The sequence below is a fragment of the Nicotiana sylvestris genome, chromosome 1 (genome assembly GCF_000393655.2).
Source record: "Nicotiana sylvestris chromosome 1, ASM39365v2, whole genome shotgun sequence".
Taxonomy (NCBI): Eukaryota; Viridiplantae; Streptophyta; class Magnoliopsida; order Solanales; family Solanaceae; genus Nicotiana; species Nicotiana sylvestris.
The window spans coordinates 41,058,931-41,071,366 of record NC_091057.1 but is presented as its reverse complement, the minus strand read 5'-3'; the positions used below and the strand labels follow the sequence as shown (position 1 = coordinate 41,071,366).

The following is a 12,436-nucleotide window of genomic DNA, read 5'->3' as shown; positions in this document are numbered from 1 at the left end:
TGGTTGCAATTGACCCTTCTTTTGTGTGGGCCACATTGTTGTAGAATTTCTTCACCATATGTTCATTTGCATCGACCATCTCATCTTTAAAGAAATCCCATCCCACTCTAGTAAGAAATTGTTCATGACCTCGGGGAAGGTAGGGTAACAAATCCCGGGTGACTACTCTTCTTTCTGGAATCACCTTCTTCTTGGGCCACACTTCCCGGAATTTATGAAAGGCCACTTCGCTGACAAATCTGTCCTGCCATACAACTGGGTTTCTAGTTCTTTCAATTCCCCCAACACTAAGTACCCCATTGTCCGGAACCTCCTCATCACTCTTGTTTTTATCTTCTGCACCCTCACCGGATTATGAAGCTGTGGGGGAGGTAGAGTATTTGGCACTGCCTGCTTCTGAGCCCTTAGACGACTCAGGTTGTATAACAGTTGGAGCTTTAGCTGGGCCTGTGGGGGCTTTCCCCGAATCAGTTGAGACATCTTGGGAGGGGAGGTACTCACTCCCCGACTGCTCTTCATCACTCATCACATGCTTTCTTGTTTTTAGCTTTGGTTGGGGAGTGAGTTTCTTCAATTTTGCTTTACCTCCCCGGGAGGGGTTAGCTCCTTGTCCGGGTTGTTTAACTCCACGCCCTCATTGTTTAACCATTTCCTGCACACAAATAATTCTAACATTGTTAGTTCAGGTAATTGCAGAGTTTAAGTACATAAACATAGACAGAGAACAGGTGATAGCAGTGCGGACCGCACAAACAAGGCATGCGGACCGCACTGACCAAGTTAGGGAATGAACCCTCTCTGATTAGGAACTATGCGGACCGCATGAACAGGGGGTGCGGCCGCGTGAGGGCCAGCACGGTCCGCACAAACTGGTTATGCAACCGCATTGGACATACTATTAAAAACTGGTGCCCTCTGAAGCTCACCCCCGCGGACCGCGCAAACATGGGATGCGGCCGCGTGGGGCATGGCGTGGACCGCACAAACTGGGCATGTGGCCGCGCTGGGATAATCAACCTTTAGGTTCAAGGTTTACGCGGACCGCGTAACAGAATGATGCGGCCGCGTAAAAGGCATGCGTACCGCATAATTAGGGGGGTGCGGCAGCACTGGGCGTTAATTACAGGGGCAATTAAGGTTTTACAAAAAACTCAAGTCTTTCACGTTTTAGCATCCTACTTTGTCCCTACTCATTTATAACATGCCCATCATTTCAAAGAACAATAAAAACAATATAAAACTATCCTAATTATGAAACGACGAAGAACAAAAAAGAAAAACGAAGAAGTTATGACTAGGGGAACATGTATAAAGTTTAAATTAATACTAAGTAAAGACTAATGTGAGAGATATGTTATCAGGAAAGCGAAGAAATGCTCTTGATATTAACACTAACAGGGGTCTCTGAATGTGAACAGTAACTTTTAGGGCTCAGGGGTTAATTTTGGCGAAAAGTTCTAATGAAGATCCTAATGGATTATTTATAGGAAACACAGTGGGGCCCATCACTTACCGTCCAGTGCGGCCGCGTAAACATGACCGCGGGCCGCACTGGGACTTTACCATTTACCTGTAGCTGCAGCGAAGGCGCGCGGACCGCATGAGAACCATGCGGGCCGCACAAAGTGGGACGTGGCCGCGTGAACACAGTTCAGAGACTTGGCAATATTTTTCTTTGGCCGATGCGGACCACACAAAGTGAGATTGCGGTCGCACGGTCACTGTTCAGAGACTGTGCACTTTTTTGCACAGTTGTTTTGCACTTGTTCAATCACAATTCCTGCAACATCTCACAAACCATTAGCTTAAAAATCCTAATCTACAACAGAAATCAAAAAAGAGAGAAAAAAGACATGGGTTGTCTCCCAAGAAGCGCCTGATTTAACGTCACGGCACGACGCATGTTACCATCAAAGTCACTTCAAATGAATGAGTGCTACCACGGAGGTGTCATCAAACTTTCCCAAGTAATGCTTGACACGATGCCCATTGACCTGGAAAACTTCACCATTTTTGTTTTTGAGATCAATAGCTCCAAATGGGGTTACACCAACAACTTCAAAAGGACCACTCCACTTAGACTTAAGCTTTCCCGGGAATAACCTCAACCGGGGGTTGAAAAGAAGAACCATGTCACCAACTTTGAATTCCTTCCCTCGGGCATACTTATCGTGAAGGTACTTCATCTTGTCCTTGTACAAGGACGCGCTGGAGTAGGCATGAAATCTAAACTCGTCTAGCTCATTGAGTTGCTCAACCCGGAGATTCGCAGCGACATCCCATTCTAAGTTCAATTTTCTCAAGGCCCACATAGCCTTATGCTCCAATTCCACCGGAAGATGACAAGCTTTCCCAAACACCAACCGGTATGGAGACATACCAATCGGGGTCTTGTAAGCTGTCCGATAGGCCCAAAGAGCATCATCTAGTTTCTTCGACCAATCGGTCCTATTGGCATTGACAGTTTTGGACAAAATACTCTTGATCTCTCGGTTGGAAACCTCAACTTGGCCACTCGCTTGAGGATGATAAGGAGTGGTCACCTTGTGATTTACACCATACTTGGCAAGCAATGAATCAAAAGCCCGGTTGCAAAAATGAGAACCACCATCACTAATGATAGCATGTGGAGTGCCAAACCTTGTGAAGATACTCTTTTTCAATAACGCCACCACACTTCGAGCTTCATTGTTGGGCAAAGCGACGACTTCGACCCATTTCGACACATAATCAACCGCTACCAAGATATAGGTGTTCCCACAAGAACTCACGAACGGCCCCATAAAGTCGATACCCCACACATCAAAAATGTCCACCTCTAGAATTGTGTTGAGAGGCATCTCATCCTTTTTAAAAATCCCACCGGCTCGTTGGCATTCATCACATCTCTTGACAAAATCACCGGCATTCTTAAACAAGGATGGCCAATAGAAACCGCAACTAAGCACCTTAGAAGCCGTCCTCACCCCACCATGATGGCCACCATAGGGAGAGGAATGATAAGCCTCCAAAATACTCAATTGTTCTTTTTCCGGGACACATCGGCGAATCACACCATCGGTGCAAATCTTGAACAAATATGGCTCATCCTAATAATAATCCAAACTATCCCGCTTGAGCTTCTTCCTTTGGTTAGAAGGGAGGTCATACGGGATTATATCGGTCACAAGATAATTTGCCACATCGACAAACCACGGCATATCATGCATAGATACCGCAAGGAGATGTTCATCCGGGAACACATCATTGATCTCAAGGCCGTTAGAAGGCCTCCCCTCTTCCTCCAAGCGGGACAAGTGGTCCGCCACTTGATTTTCACTTCCTTTACGGTCCACAATTTCTAGATCAAACTCTTGAAGAAGTAGCACCCATCTCATCAACCTTGCTTTTGAATATTTTTTGGTCATCAAATACCTAAGGGCGGCATGATCGGTATGGATAATCACCTTGGCCCCCATAAGGTATGGTCGGAACTTTTCCATGGCAAATACAATAGCTAGAAACTCCTTCTCGGTGAGTGTATAGTTTTTTTGAGCTTCATTCATCGTCTTGCTTGAGTAGTACACCGGATGGGACATCTTGTTGATCCTTTGGCCCAAGACCGCCCCTACCGCAACATCACTAGCGTCACACATGCGCTCAAATGGAAAGCTCCAATTGGGTGCGGTGATGATAGGGGTAGTTGTCAACTTGTGTTTTAGAAGCTCGAACGCCTCCATGCATTTCTCATCAAAGACAAACTTGGCCTCCTTCTCTAACAACTTGCACAACGGGTTAACTACCTTAGAGAAATCTTTGATGAACCTTCGGTAGAAACCCGTGTGCCCTAAAAAGCTCCTCACCCCTTTGACAAAAGTAGGGGGAGGTAACCTTGAAATGACTTCAATCTTGGCTTTGTCAACTTCAATACCTCTCTTCGAAATCTTATGACCCAATACAATACCCTCTTCTACCATAAAATGGCATTTTTCCCAATTGAGAACTAGGTTTGTATCTTCACATCGGGCCAACACACGATCCAAATTTGTCAAGCATTCTTCAAAGGAGTCCCCCACCACGCTAAAATCATCCATAAAGACCTCCAATATATCTTCCACCATGTCGGTGAAAATTGCCATCATACATCGTTGAAAGGTCGCTGGGGCATTACACAATCCAAACGGCATCCTCGAAAATGCGAATGTGCCGTAAGGACAAGTAAAGGTCGTCTTTTCCTGATCTTCCGGGGCGATGAGAATCTGATTGTACCCCGAATACCCATCTAAAAAGCAATAGAACGACTGACCCCCAAGACGATCAAGCATTTGGTCGAGGAATGGCAACGGGAAATGATCCTTTCGAGTCACCTTGTTAAGCTTTCTATAGTCCATACAAACTTTCCATCCCGTCACCGTCCGAGTAGGAATCAACTCATTGTTAGCATTGGTTACCACAGTTATCCCGCCCTTCTTCGGTACGCATTGCACCGGAGAAGTCCATGAGCTGTCAGAAATAGGATACACCACACCGGCGTCAAGCCACTTGATAACTTCCTTCTTGACCACTTCTTGCATAGCTTCGTTGAGTCGCCTTTGGTGTTCAAGTGAGGGCCCCGCATCCTCCTCCAATATGATCTTATGCATGCAAAAGGCGGGGCTTATACCCGAAATATCTGCCAATGTCCATCCGATCGCCCTCTTGCGCTTTTGTAGAACCGCTAAAGTGGCGTCAACCTGCATGTTAGTCAAGTAAGACGAAAGAATAACATGCAAAGTGAAATTAGGGCCCAAGTATTCATACCTGAGGTGAGAAGGAAGTGGTTTCAACTCCAACACCGGCGGCTCCTCAATAGATGGCTTGGTTGGGGGAGTTTTGCGATTCTCAAGATCCAAGGATAACTTCCTAGGCTCATAAGAATACGAGCCAATACCATGCAAAGCGTTTACACATTCAACTCTCCCAGCATCATCATCAACATCCATGTTCAAGAGCACGACTTCAAGTGAGTCCTCAACATTCACCATTGCGCTTGGGTCATCCACTATCACCACCGTGACAATGTCAATAAACGAGCACACCTCGGTGCTATTCGGTTGCCTCATAGATTTGCACACATGGAACACCACCTTTTCATCACCAACTCGGAAGGTCAACTCTCCTGCCTCGACATCTACCAAAGCCTTCCCAGTAGCTAGGAAAGGTCTTCCAAGTATAATTGGCACCTCAAAATCGACCTCACAATCCAAAATAACGAAATCAGTCGGTAATATGAACTTATCAACATGAACAAGGACATCATCAATAATCCCCAAAGGCCGCTTCATTGACCGGTCCGCCATTTGAAGCCTCATAGAAGTTGGACGAGGTTGTCCGATTCCCAAGGTCTTGAAGACCGAATATGGCATTAAATTGATACTTGCCCCAAGTCACAAAGGGCTTTTGCAAAGTCAGCACTTCCAATGGTACATGGGATAGTGAATGCACCAGGGTCCTCAAGTTTCGGAGCCATAGAATGCACAATTGCGCTCACTGATGGGTCATCTTGATTGTCTCACACTCCATTGATCTCTTTTTTGTAACCAACTCTTTCATGAACTTTGCGTACCCCGGCAATTGCTCGAGTGCCTCCACCAAAGGAACGTTGATAGTCAAACTCTTCATCATCTCAATGAATTTCTTAAATTGGTTGTCACCCTTTTGCTTGGCCAACCATTGAGGATAGGGCGGAGGAGGTCGAGGTAAGGGTGCTTGGGCTTTGGGCACCGCCGGCTCGGGCATATCAATCACGTGTTCCCTAGTCGGGTTCACGGTCTCTTGTGTTTCCTCCTCAACCTCATGAACATCAATCCGCACATCATCTCTCACACTTGGTTCAACTACATCTTCAACCACCAAAGGCATTTCATTATCTCGTAACTCATCTTCATCCACCATAACTTGGTTTCCTCTTGAGGCATGCACATCACCGCCTCTTCCACTTCGCGTTGTCACCGCCATCACATGATTATTGTGCCCACCCTTGGGGTTTACTACTGTATCACTTGGTAGAGCACCCTTTGGGCGAGTATTTAAAGACTGAGAGATTTGGCCTAATTGCACTTCCAAGTTCCGAATAGATGTGTTATGCGAAGCTAATTGGGCCTCAGAATCTTGGTTCTTTTTTCATCATTTGCTCGAACATGCTTTCAATTCTCCCCATCTCGCTTCCGGACGAACTCGGACCTTGAGAAGGAAAGGGGGGTAGATTGTTCGGTTGTTGGTACATGGGGCCTTTGAAAACCTTGCCCCCGGTTGCCTTGGTTCCCGTTATTGTTCCACCCTCCTTGATTGTTGTTGTTGCCCCAATTATTGTTACTACCATGCCAATTTCCTTGGTTGCCTTGATTACCCCAATTGTTGTTTTGCTTGTTGTTATTCCAATTACCTCCGCCTTGTTGTTGATTGCCCCAATTACCTTGAAGACGCCATTGTTGATTTGAAGAGTTACCTTTATTCCCTTGATAGTTGTTGACATATTGGACTTTTTCGCTTTGATCATCATAACACTCATTTGAATAACCACCACCATCATTGTTGTTGTCATATTGTTCACAATTACCTTGAGGTTTTTGTCCTCTTTGCCTCCTTTTCAACATAGAAACACCTTCCATTGCGTTGACTTGGCGCGGGTTTTGGACTTGTTGCAATAGAGCCTTTGCCAATTGATTCATAGTTGTTGTAAGCTCGGTGATAGCTTGGCCATGATCGTGCAATTCCTTGTGCAAATGGATGACCGTGGGGTCACCTTGGGGCACGTTTGCTCGGCTTTTCCATGCCGTAGAGGAGTCGGCCATTTCATCTAGCACATCACATGCCTCTTGGTAAGAAAGTTTCATAAAGTTCCCTCCGGCCAATTGGTTCACGATGCATTGATTTGTGGTGTTGATGCCCTGATAAAAGGTTTGTTAAATCATAGCCTCGGTCATATCGTTATTAGGGCACTCTTTCACCATTGTTCTATATCTTTCCCATATCTCATGCAAAGGTTCCGTTGGCTCTTGCTTGAAAGCTAGAATTTCATCCCGAAGAGCTGCCATATGACTTGGAGAGAAGAACTTGGAAATAAATTTGTCCGCCAATTCATCCCATGTTGTAATAGAATGATTAGGGAGCCTTTCTAACCAATCCAATGCTTTACCCCGAAGAGAAAATGGGAAAAGCCTCAATCTCAACGCATCCTCGGACACGTTTGTCTGCTTGCCACCCCAACATGTATCCACAAACCCCTTCAAGTGCTTGTAGGCATTTTGATCAGAGGCACCCGTGAAATAACCTCTCTGCTCGAGCAAGGTCAGCATAACATTTGTGATTTGAAAGTTCCCCGCCCGGATTCGGGGAGGAACAATAGCACTGGCGTATCCTTGATTTGGTAAAACTCTGGGAGCCACTCTCGGTGGTGCTGGAGGAGGGTCTGGAATATTGTTGTTCTCATTTGCATTTATATTGACATGTCGGCCCCTCCTTGGAACTTGAGGTAAGACCTCATCTTGTTCTAGATCCTCTACCTCCTCCACTGCTATCACATTGCCGAGAGGGTCATTTGCATTAAGAGCTATTGTACCTGATTGATCGACACAAACAAAATTAGTAATCAAGAAGGAAAGAGAAGCAAAACACAAAACTAGCTACACAAATAGTCAACACCGTAAGGTCCCCGGCAACGGCGCCAAAAAGTGATCGCAGCAAACTCAACCTCACACAACGGTAGGAAGAGCGGGCGCTAAGACTTTTGCCAGAATAGTGGTATCGGGGTAAATTTCCACAGGGAGCTTGGAATGGAGTTGCGTATTTTTTTAGACTAGGAATGCGTGTTTGCTCCTAATTGTACTTCTAAAAGTTTTTGGGGTTTTTGTTTAATAACTACTATTATCAACTACAAATTTAGGCTAATTTATGCTAAAGAGAGATGTTCTAAGTTGTGATTAATATAGAGAAAGGCACTAGGGTCGTGACATCACCTAGGTGGTTAACTAACGGGTAGAGACTACTAATAATAGATTGACATATTTGGGATCAATGTTATAACAGTTGCACAATTATACCCACTCTCACACCTCTCGGAAGAGAGATCGATTTTTCCCAATTGACTCTCTCGAGACCAATTGGGTAGGCCAATTAGACCAAGCAACTAGGGTTCAAGTAGGTTGATTACTCTCTCGAGGTTTAACCCGTTAATTTGGACTACCATTTCTCATGGGTCCAACCCAATTCCTTGTTGGGTCAATTTTGGGGTCATAGACTCTCTTTCTCAAGAAGAGTCAAGACCCACCAAGCTAGAATCAATGTTTGCAACCAACAATCCTTAATTAAACCATAAACTTAATCCAAATAACAAAAACTCAATATCAATTTATCATTAAGAAGCTACACCTATTAATTACCCACACTAGGGTTGAGCCACAACCCTAGCTAATGGGTTTAGCTAGACATAATTAAAGAAGAAAATGAAGAAATAGAAGATGAAACAACCATATTAATTAATTGCTAATGTTAAACTACAATAATCTATGACGAAACTAAGCTAAAAATGCCCAAGATAGGCCAAAACATAAGTCTCACGAGTGCAGCAGCTATCAGATGTACCCCCTTCCTCCTAAAAATGGTAAATATTCTATTTATAGTGGGCTGGAAAAACTGGACAAAAATTCCCCTACGAGGTTAGTGCGGACCGCACAAAGTTGTCACGCGGCCGCACTGGGTTGCTTGACCTCTAAATCTTGCTCTCTGAAGATGGTGATGCGGACCGCACAAAGATGGAATGCGGCCGCATGAAGACTGGCGCGGACCGCACAAAGTTGTTGTGCGGCCGCATGAAGAGTTTGGCATCTTCTCTGAACTTCTTGAACGCGACCGCATAGCAAGATTGTGCGGCCGCATGAGTGGGACGCGGGCTGCATGAAGTGGGATGCGGCCGCATGAGCTTGACTTGTAGTTTTAGTCTCTGAACTCCTATGGTGCGGCTGCATGACCTGATGGTGCGGTCCGCATGAAGTTCTGAATGTCCTTACTTTAATGATCTTTGACTTGAGCAGGTTTCACTCCGATTTGAGCCGATCTTTGACGATTTGTCACTTTATAGCTCAAACCTGCAATCAAGCGCAATCTGTAAGCATTTTGGGACTATTTTGTAGCAAATTACACTCAAAGCGCAGGCAAGTATGGGTATAAAACATGTTAAAATCCTACTTATCAACTCTGTCCTCAATATCCCACTTAAAGTACTACTCCAGAAGCGAAATAGTGTTGAGTGTCATTAAGTTTGACGGTGAGGACACCAAAGACCTCAAGCAAATAACTGTTCTTGCAAAATATTGTTGTTTGGTGAAGCAAAAGGGAAAAAAGACTAACAAAATCTTCAAGCATGTATTAGTTCAAAGATATCCATAATATGCAACGTTTTGTGCTATATTTGAGAATAAAAACAAAATGTAACAGCAGTTGAGAAAAATGTTTAGAGAGCTCTTACTAATTGTCTTCATCTGAAACTTTTCAGCATGCCTTGTTGTTGCATCATTACTTTATTCAGTAAAATTGGGTCAAACTAGGCTTTCGATGTAGATGTTTGACCAGTAAAAGGAATCACAGTTGGTAACCTCTTGATATCTGATCGGTCATCCTTTGGATTATAAATCATGAAAGTTGATCCATCCTCAAACAAAATTCTACCTTCACTTGACATGCAAAAGGGTGGAACGAGCATATTCCCCACACGATCAACAGTATAATTGATGGTAAACATCTGTCCAAGATTCTTTAACCCCATACTCCTTCATAACCCATACATCTGTGTAAGTCTTCCGACTATTACAAAACACAGAAAGATCACTTCCCAAGACTCCCAAGCACGGCAAAAATTCAAAGTCTCCTTCTCCATAGCAGGGTGTATCCATTTTTCCCCATTTCCCATGAGCCAAATCAATGTAACTGATATCCCAACCACAATAGGAATGAAAATCATGAGAGGTACTACTAGCCCAATGAAGCTTCCCATTCATAAACATACCCCACCTAATTAATTGCTCCCCACTATGAAAATCATTGATACTTGTCCACGAATCACTATTTAGACTATAAACATTGACCTCAACATAATGTGAAATGTTATAACTCGAATTTCGGAAAACACACACTAGCTTATAATCATCATGAACCTCATCATATCCAATACCATACATGATACAGTAACCAAGCCTCAATTTAGCTGTAAAATCAGGCAATTTCTTGAACTTCCTAATTGATGGATTCCAGAGAAACAAGTCTTCTTGCTCAATAGTAGGACAAATCAACCCATTTACAGAACCCACAATCTCAACAGATTTATGGGGGTTTTTCATAGGATAATCCAAGTCAAATGCCCCAATAACAGAGTCATCAAGTACATTACTAAGGGTACAGTCCTTAAGATAAGTACAGATACGTCCCTTGAGCTCAACATTGTAGTCATGTTGAACAAAGATAAGCCTATGGTGGGTGTAATCCTTGTTATTAGCGGACATGCTGAGATGAGCCTTGATAAATTCAGGAGTAGAGATTAAGGAAAGCCAAGATTTTGAAGCACACCTGAATTGTAAAAGAGATTTGACTGGTAGCTTTAACAGTATTTCAGTGATGAGCTCTGCTGGCAGAATAGGGATTTTTAAGCTCGATTCTTGCATTGAAGTTGATGGAAATTGAGAATGGTTAGTTTGCTCCGCTTTCGGTGTAGAAGGGCCTCAGATTCCATTTCGGTTGCGCTCAAATTCGAGCTCTTGTAGTGGAGAAGACTACATGAAGGTACGGAGCTTTGCTTGCCAGATTATACGTATGACGGGTTGGTTTGGTTTTTATTAAAATTAAATCAAAATAACTATATTGGTTTGGATTGATCTGGTTTTATCGGATTTTTCGGGTTTTTTTGTTACATAAATATTATTTTAATCTTACTTTGTTAAAATTATAGACAAAGTTTTGGTAAATGAATATATGTTTAGTAAATATGAAAAAAATTGACAAACATATGATCTATTAAAATATTCTAATGAGAAATTTTTTTTAGTAACACGTGATAGTTATTTTCTTAGTCGTCTAACAATAATTTTTCGTTAATTTACGTTTTCAAGGTTAATACATGAGAGGATCCCAAATATTTCCATATTTTCTAAAGAAAATCACTACAAAGTCTTAAAAATATAAATAAAATTTATATATTTATATGTTGGTTTGGTTCGAGTTTTTTTTACTCAATACCAAATTAAGTCAAACCGAACCTAATTGAATTTTTAATTGATTTGGTTTGATTTTTCGGTTTGGTGCGATTTTTCGATTTGGTCTGAACACCCCTAAGTTTATGCCTTCAGTAGATGAATCCAAATTTATGCTGCGATGGGTTTCAGCTATCCACAAGTAATTGAGGCTTATAGCACATGTGGGAATGACGTGGATTCCATGGTTTGTTATCTCATAGAAACAAGACCGGAATTCTGTATAAAAAATTATTTTCAGCTAATTATAGATTTTGACAGAACTTGTATATATTTTGTAACACACTTTAGTTACTTTATGTAAATAAAAAAATTAAGATAAATCGAGTAAATAAGTTTAAAATTTTGTATTTATAGGAAAAGTTCCAAAAAATAATGTAGAAATGACATCAGATAGCCACTCTAAAGGTCTGCTATTTGAGAATTAGCCAATGAGTCCTGAATTTTAGTTTTTCAGTTCAAATTTTTGGGACATTTTATATAGGGATTTTTACCTTCCTATACACTATTTGAAGCCTTATTACCCTACTCAAATTTCAATATAATTACATGGTCATATACAATTTACCAATTATATACAAAATAAGTTTTAAATGAGTATCCCTTTATATTAGGAATTGAATAAGGAGTATTAGTTATATTCTTATCCTCTTATACTTGCTCACTCTCTCTCTCTCTCTCTCTCTACTCTCCTTCTCTTTTTTCCCCAAATTTTCTTCATTTGATGTTCTCTGTTTTTTTATGCTTTCTTGTTGTATAGAGTTTTAATGGAATTTATCAATGGATTTCATTCGTTTTAACTTAGCAATTTCCTTTCATGTTGCACAATTGGTGTTCAAATTAATATTCTCAATCAATAAATTTTGAAGGTATTTGACTCTCCACCATTGACAGCCATTAAAAAGTTTGAAGCTTTGAATTCGAATTTGGATTTTCAAATTATTTGTTTGGATTGGGTATTGTTGCAAACAATTGAAAATATTGTTTTGCGTTTATATCTCAATTTTGAGTGTGTTTAGGTGAACATTAGACTTGATTTTGGCTGAATTTCAAATTGAAACTCGAAGAAGAAGAAGAGTAGTTATGCAAATCTGTAATGCCGAATATGACTTGTGTGTAAAATTTAAGGTCAATCGGACGTGCTTTGATAGGTTTCAGCATCGGTTGTGGAAGTTTGA

General features: G+C 42.0%; 1 protein-coding gene across 1 annotated transcript; it reads right to left on the bottom strand.

The window, feature by feature from the left end:
- Positions 1-9,731: 9,731 nt before the first annotated feature.
- On the bottom strand, positions 9,732-10,673 carry LOC104214234 (F-box/kelch-repeat protein At3g23880-like). The gene has a single exon (XM_009763880.2). The coding sequence runs from the start codon at positions 10,671-10,673 to the stop codon at positions 9,732-9,734; it is 942 nt and encodes a 313-aa protein (XP_009762182.1).
- Between the last annotated feature and the right edge of the window lie 1,763 nt (positions 10,674-12,436).

Coding starts and splice junctions, on each gene's coding strand:
- LOC104214234 (XM_009763880.2), bottom strand. CDS start 10,673: ATGCAAGAATCGAGCTTAAAAATCCCTATTCTGCCAGCAGAGCTCATC.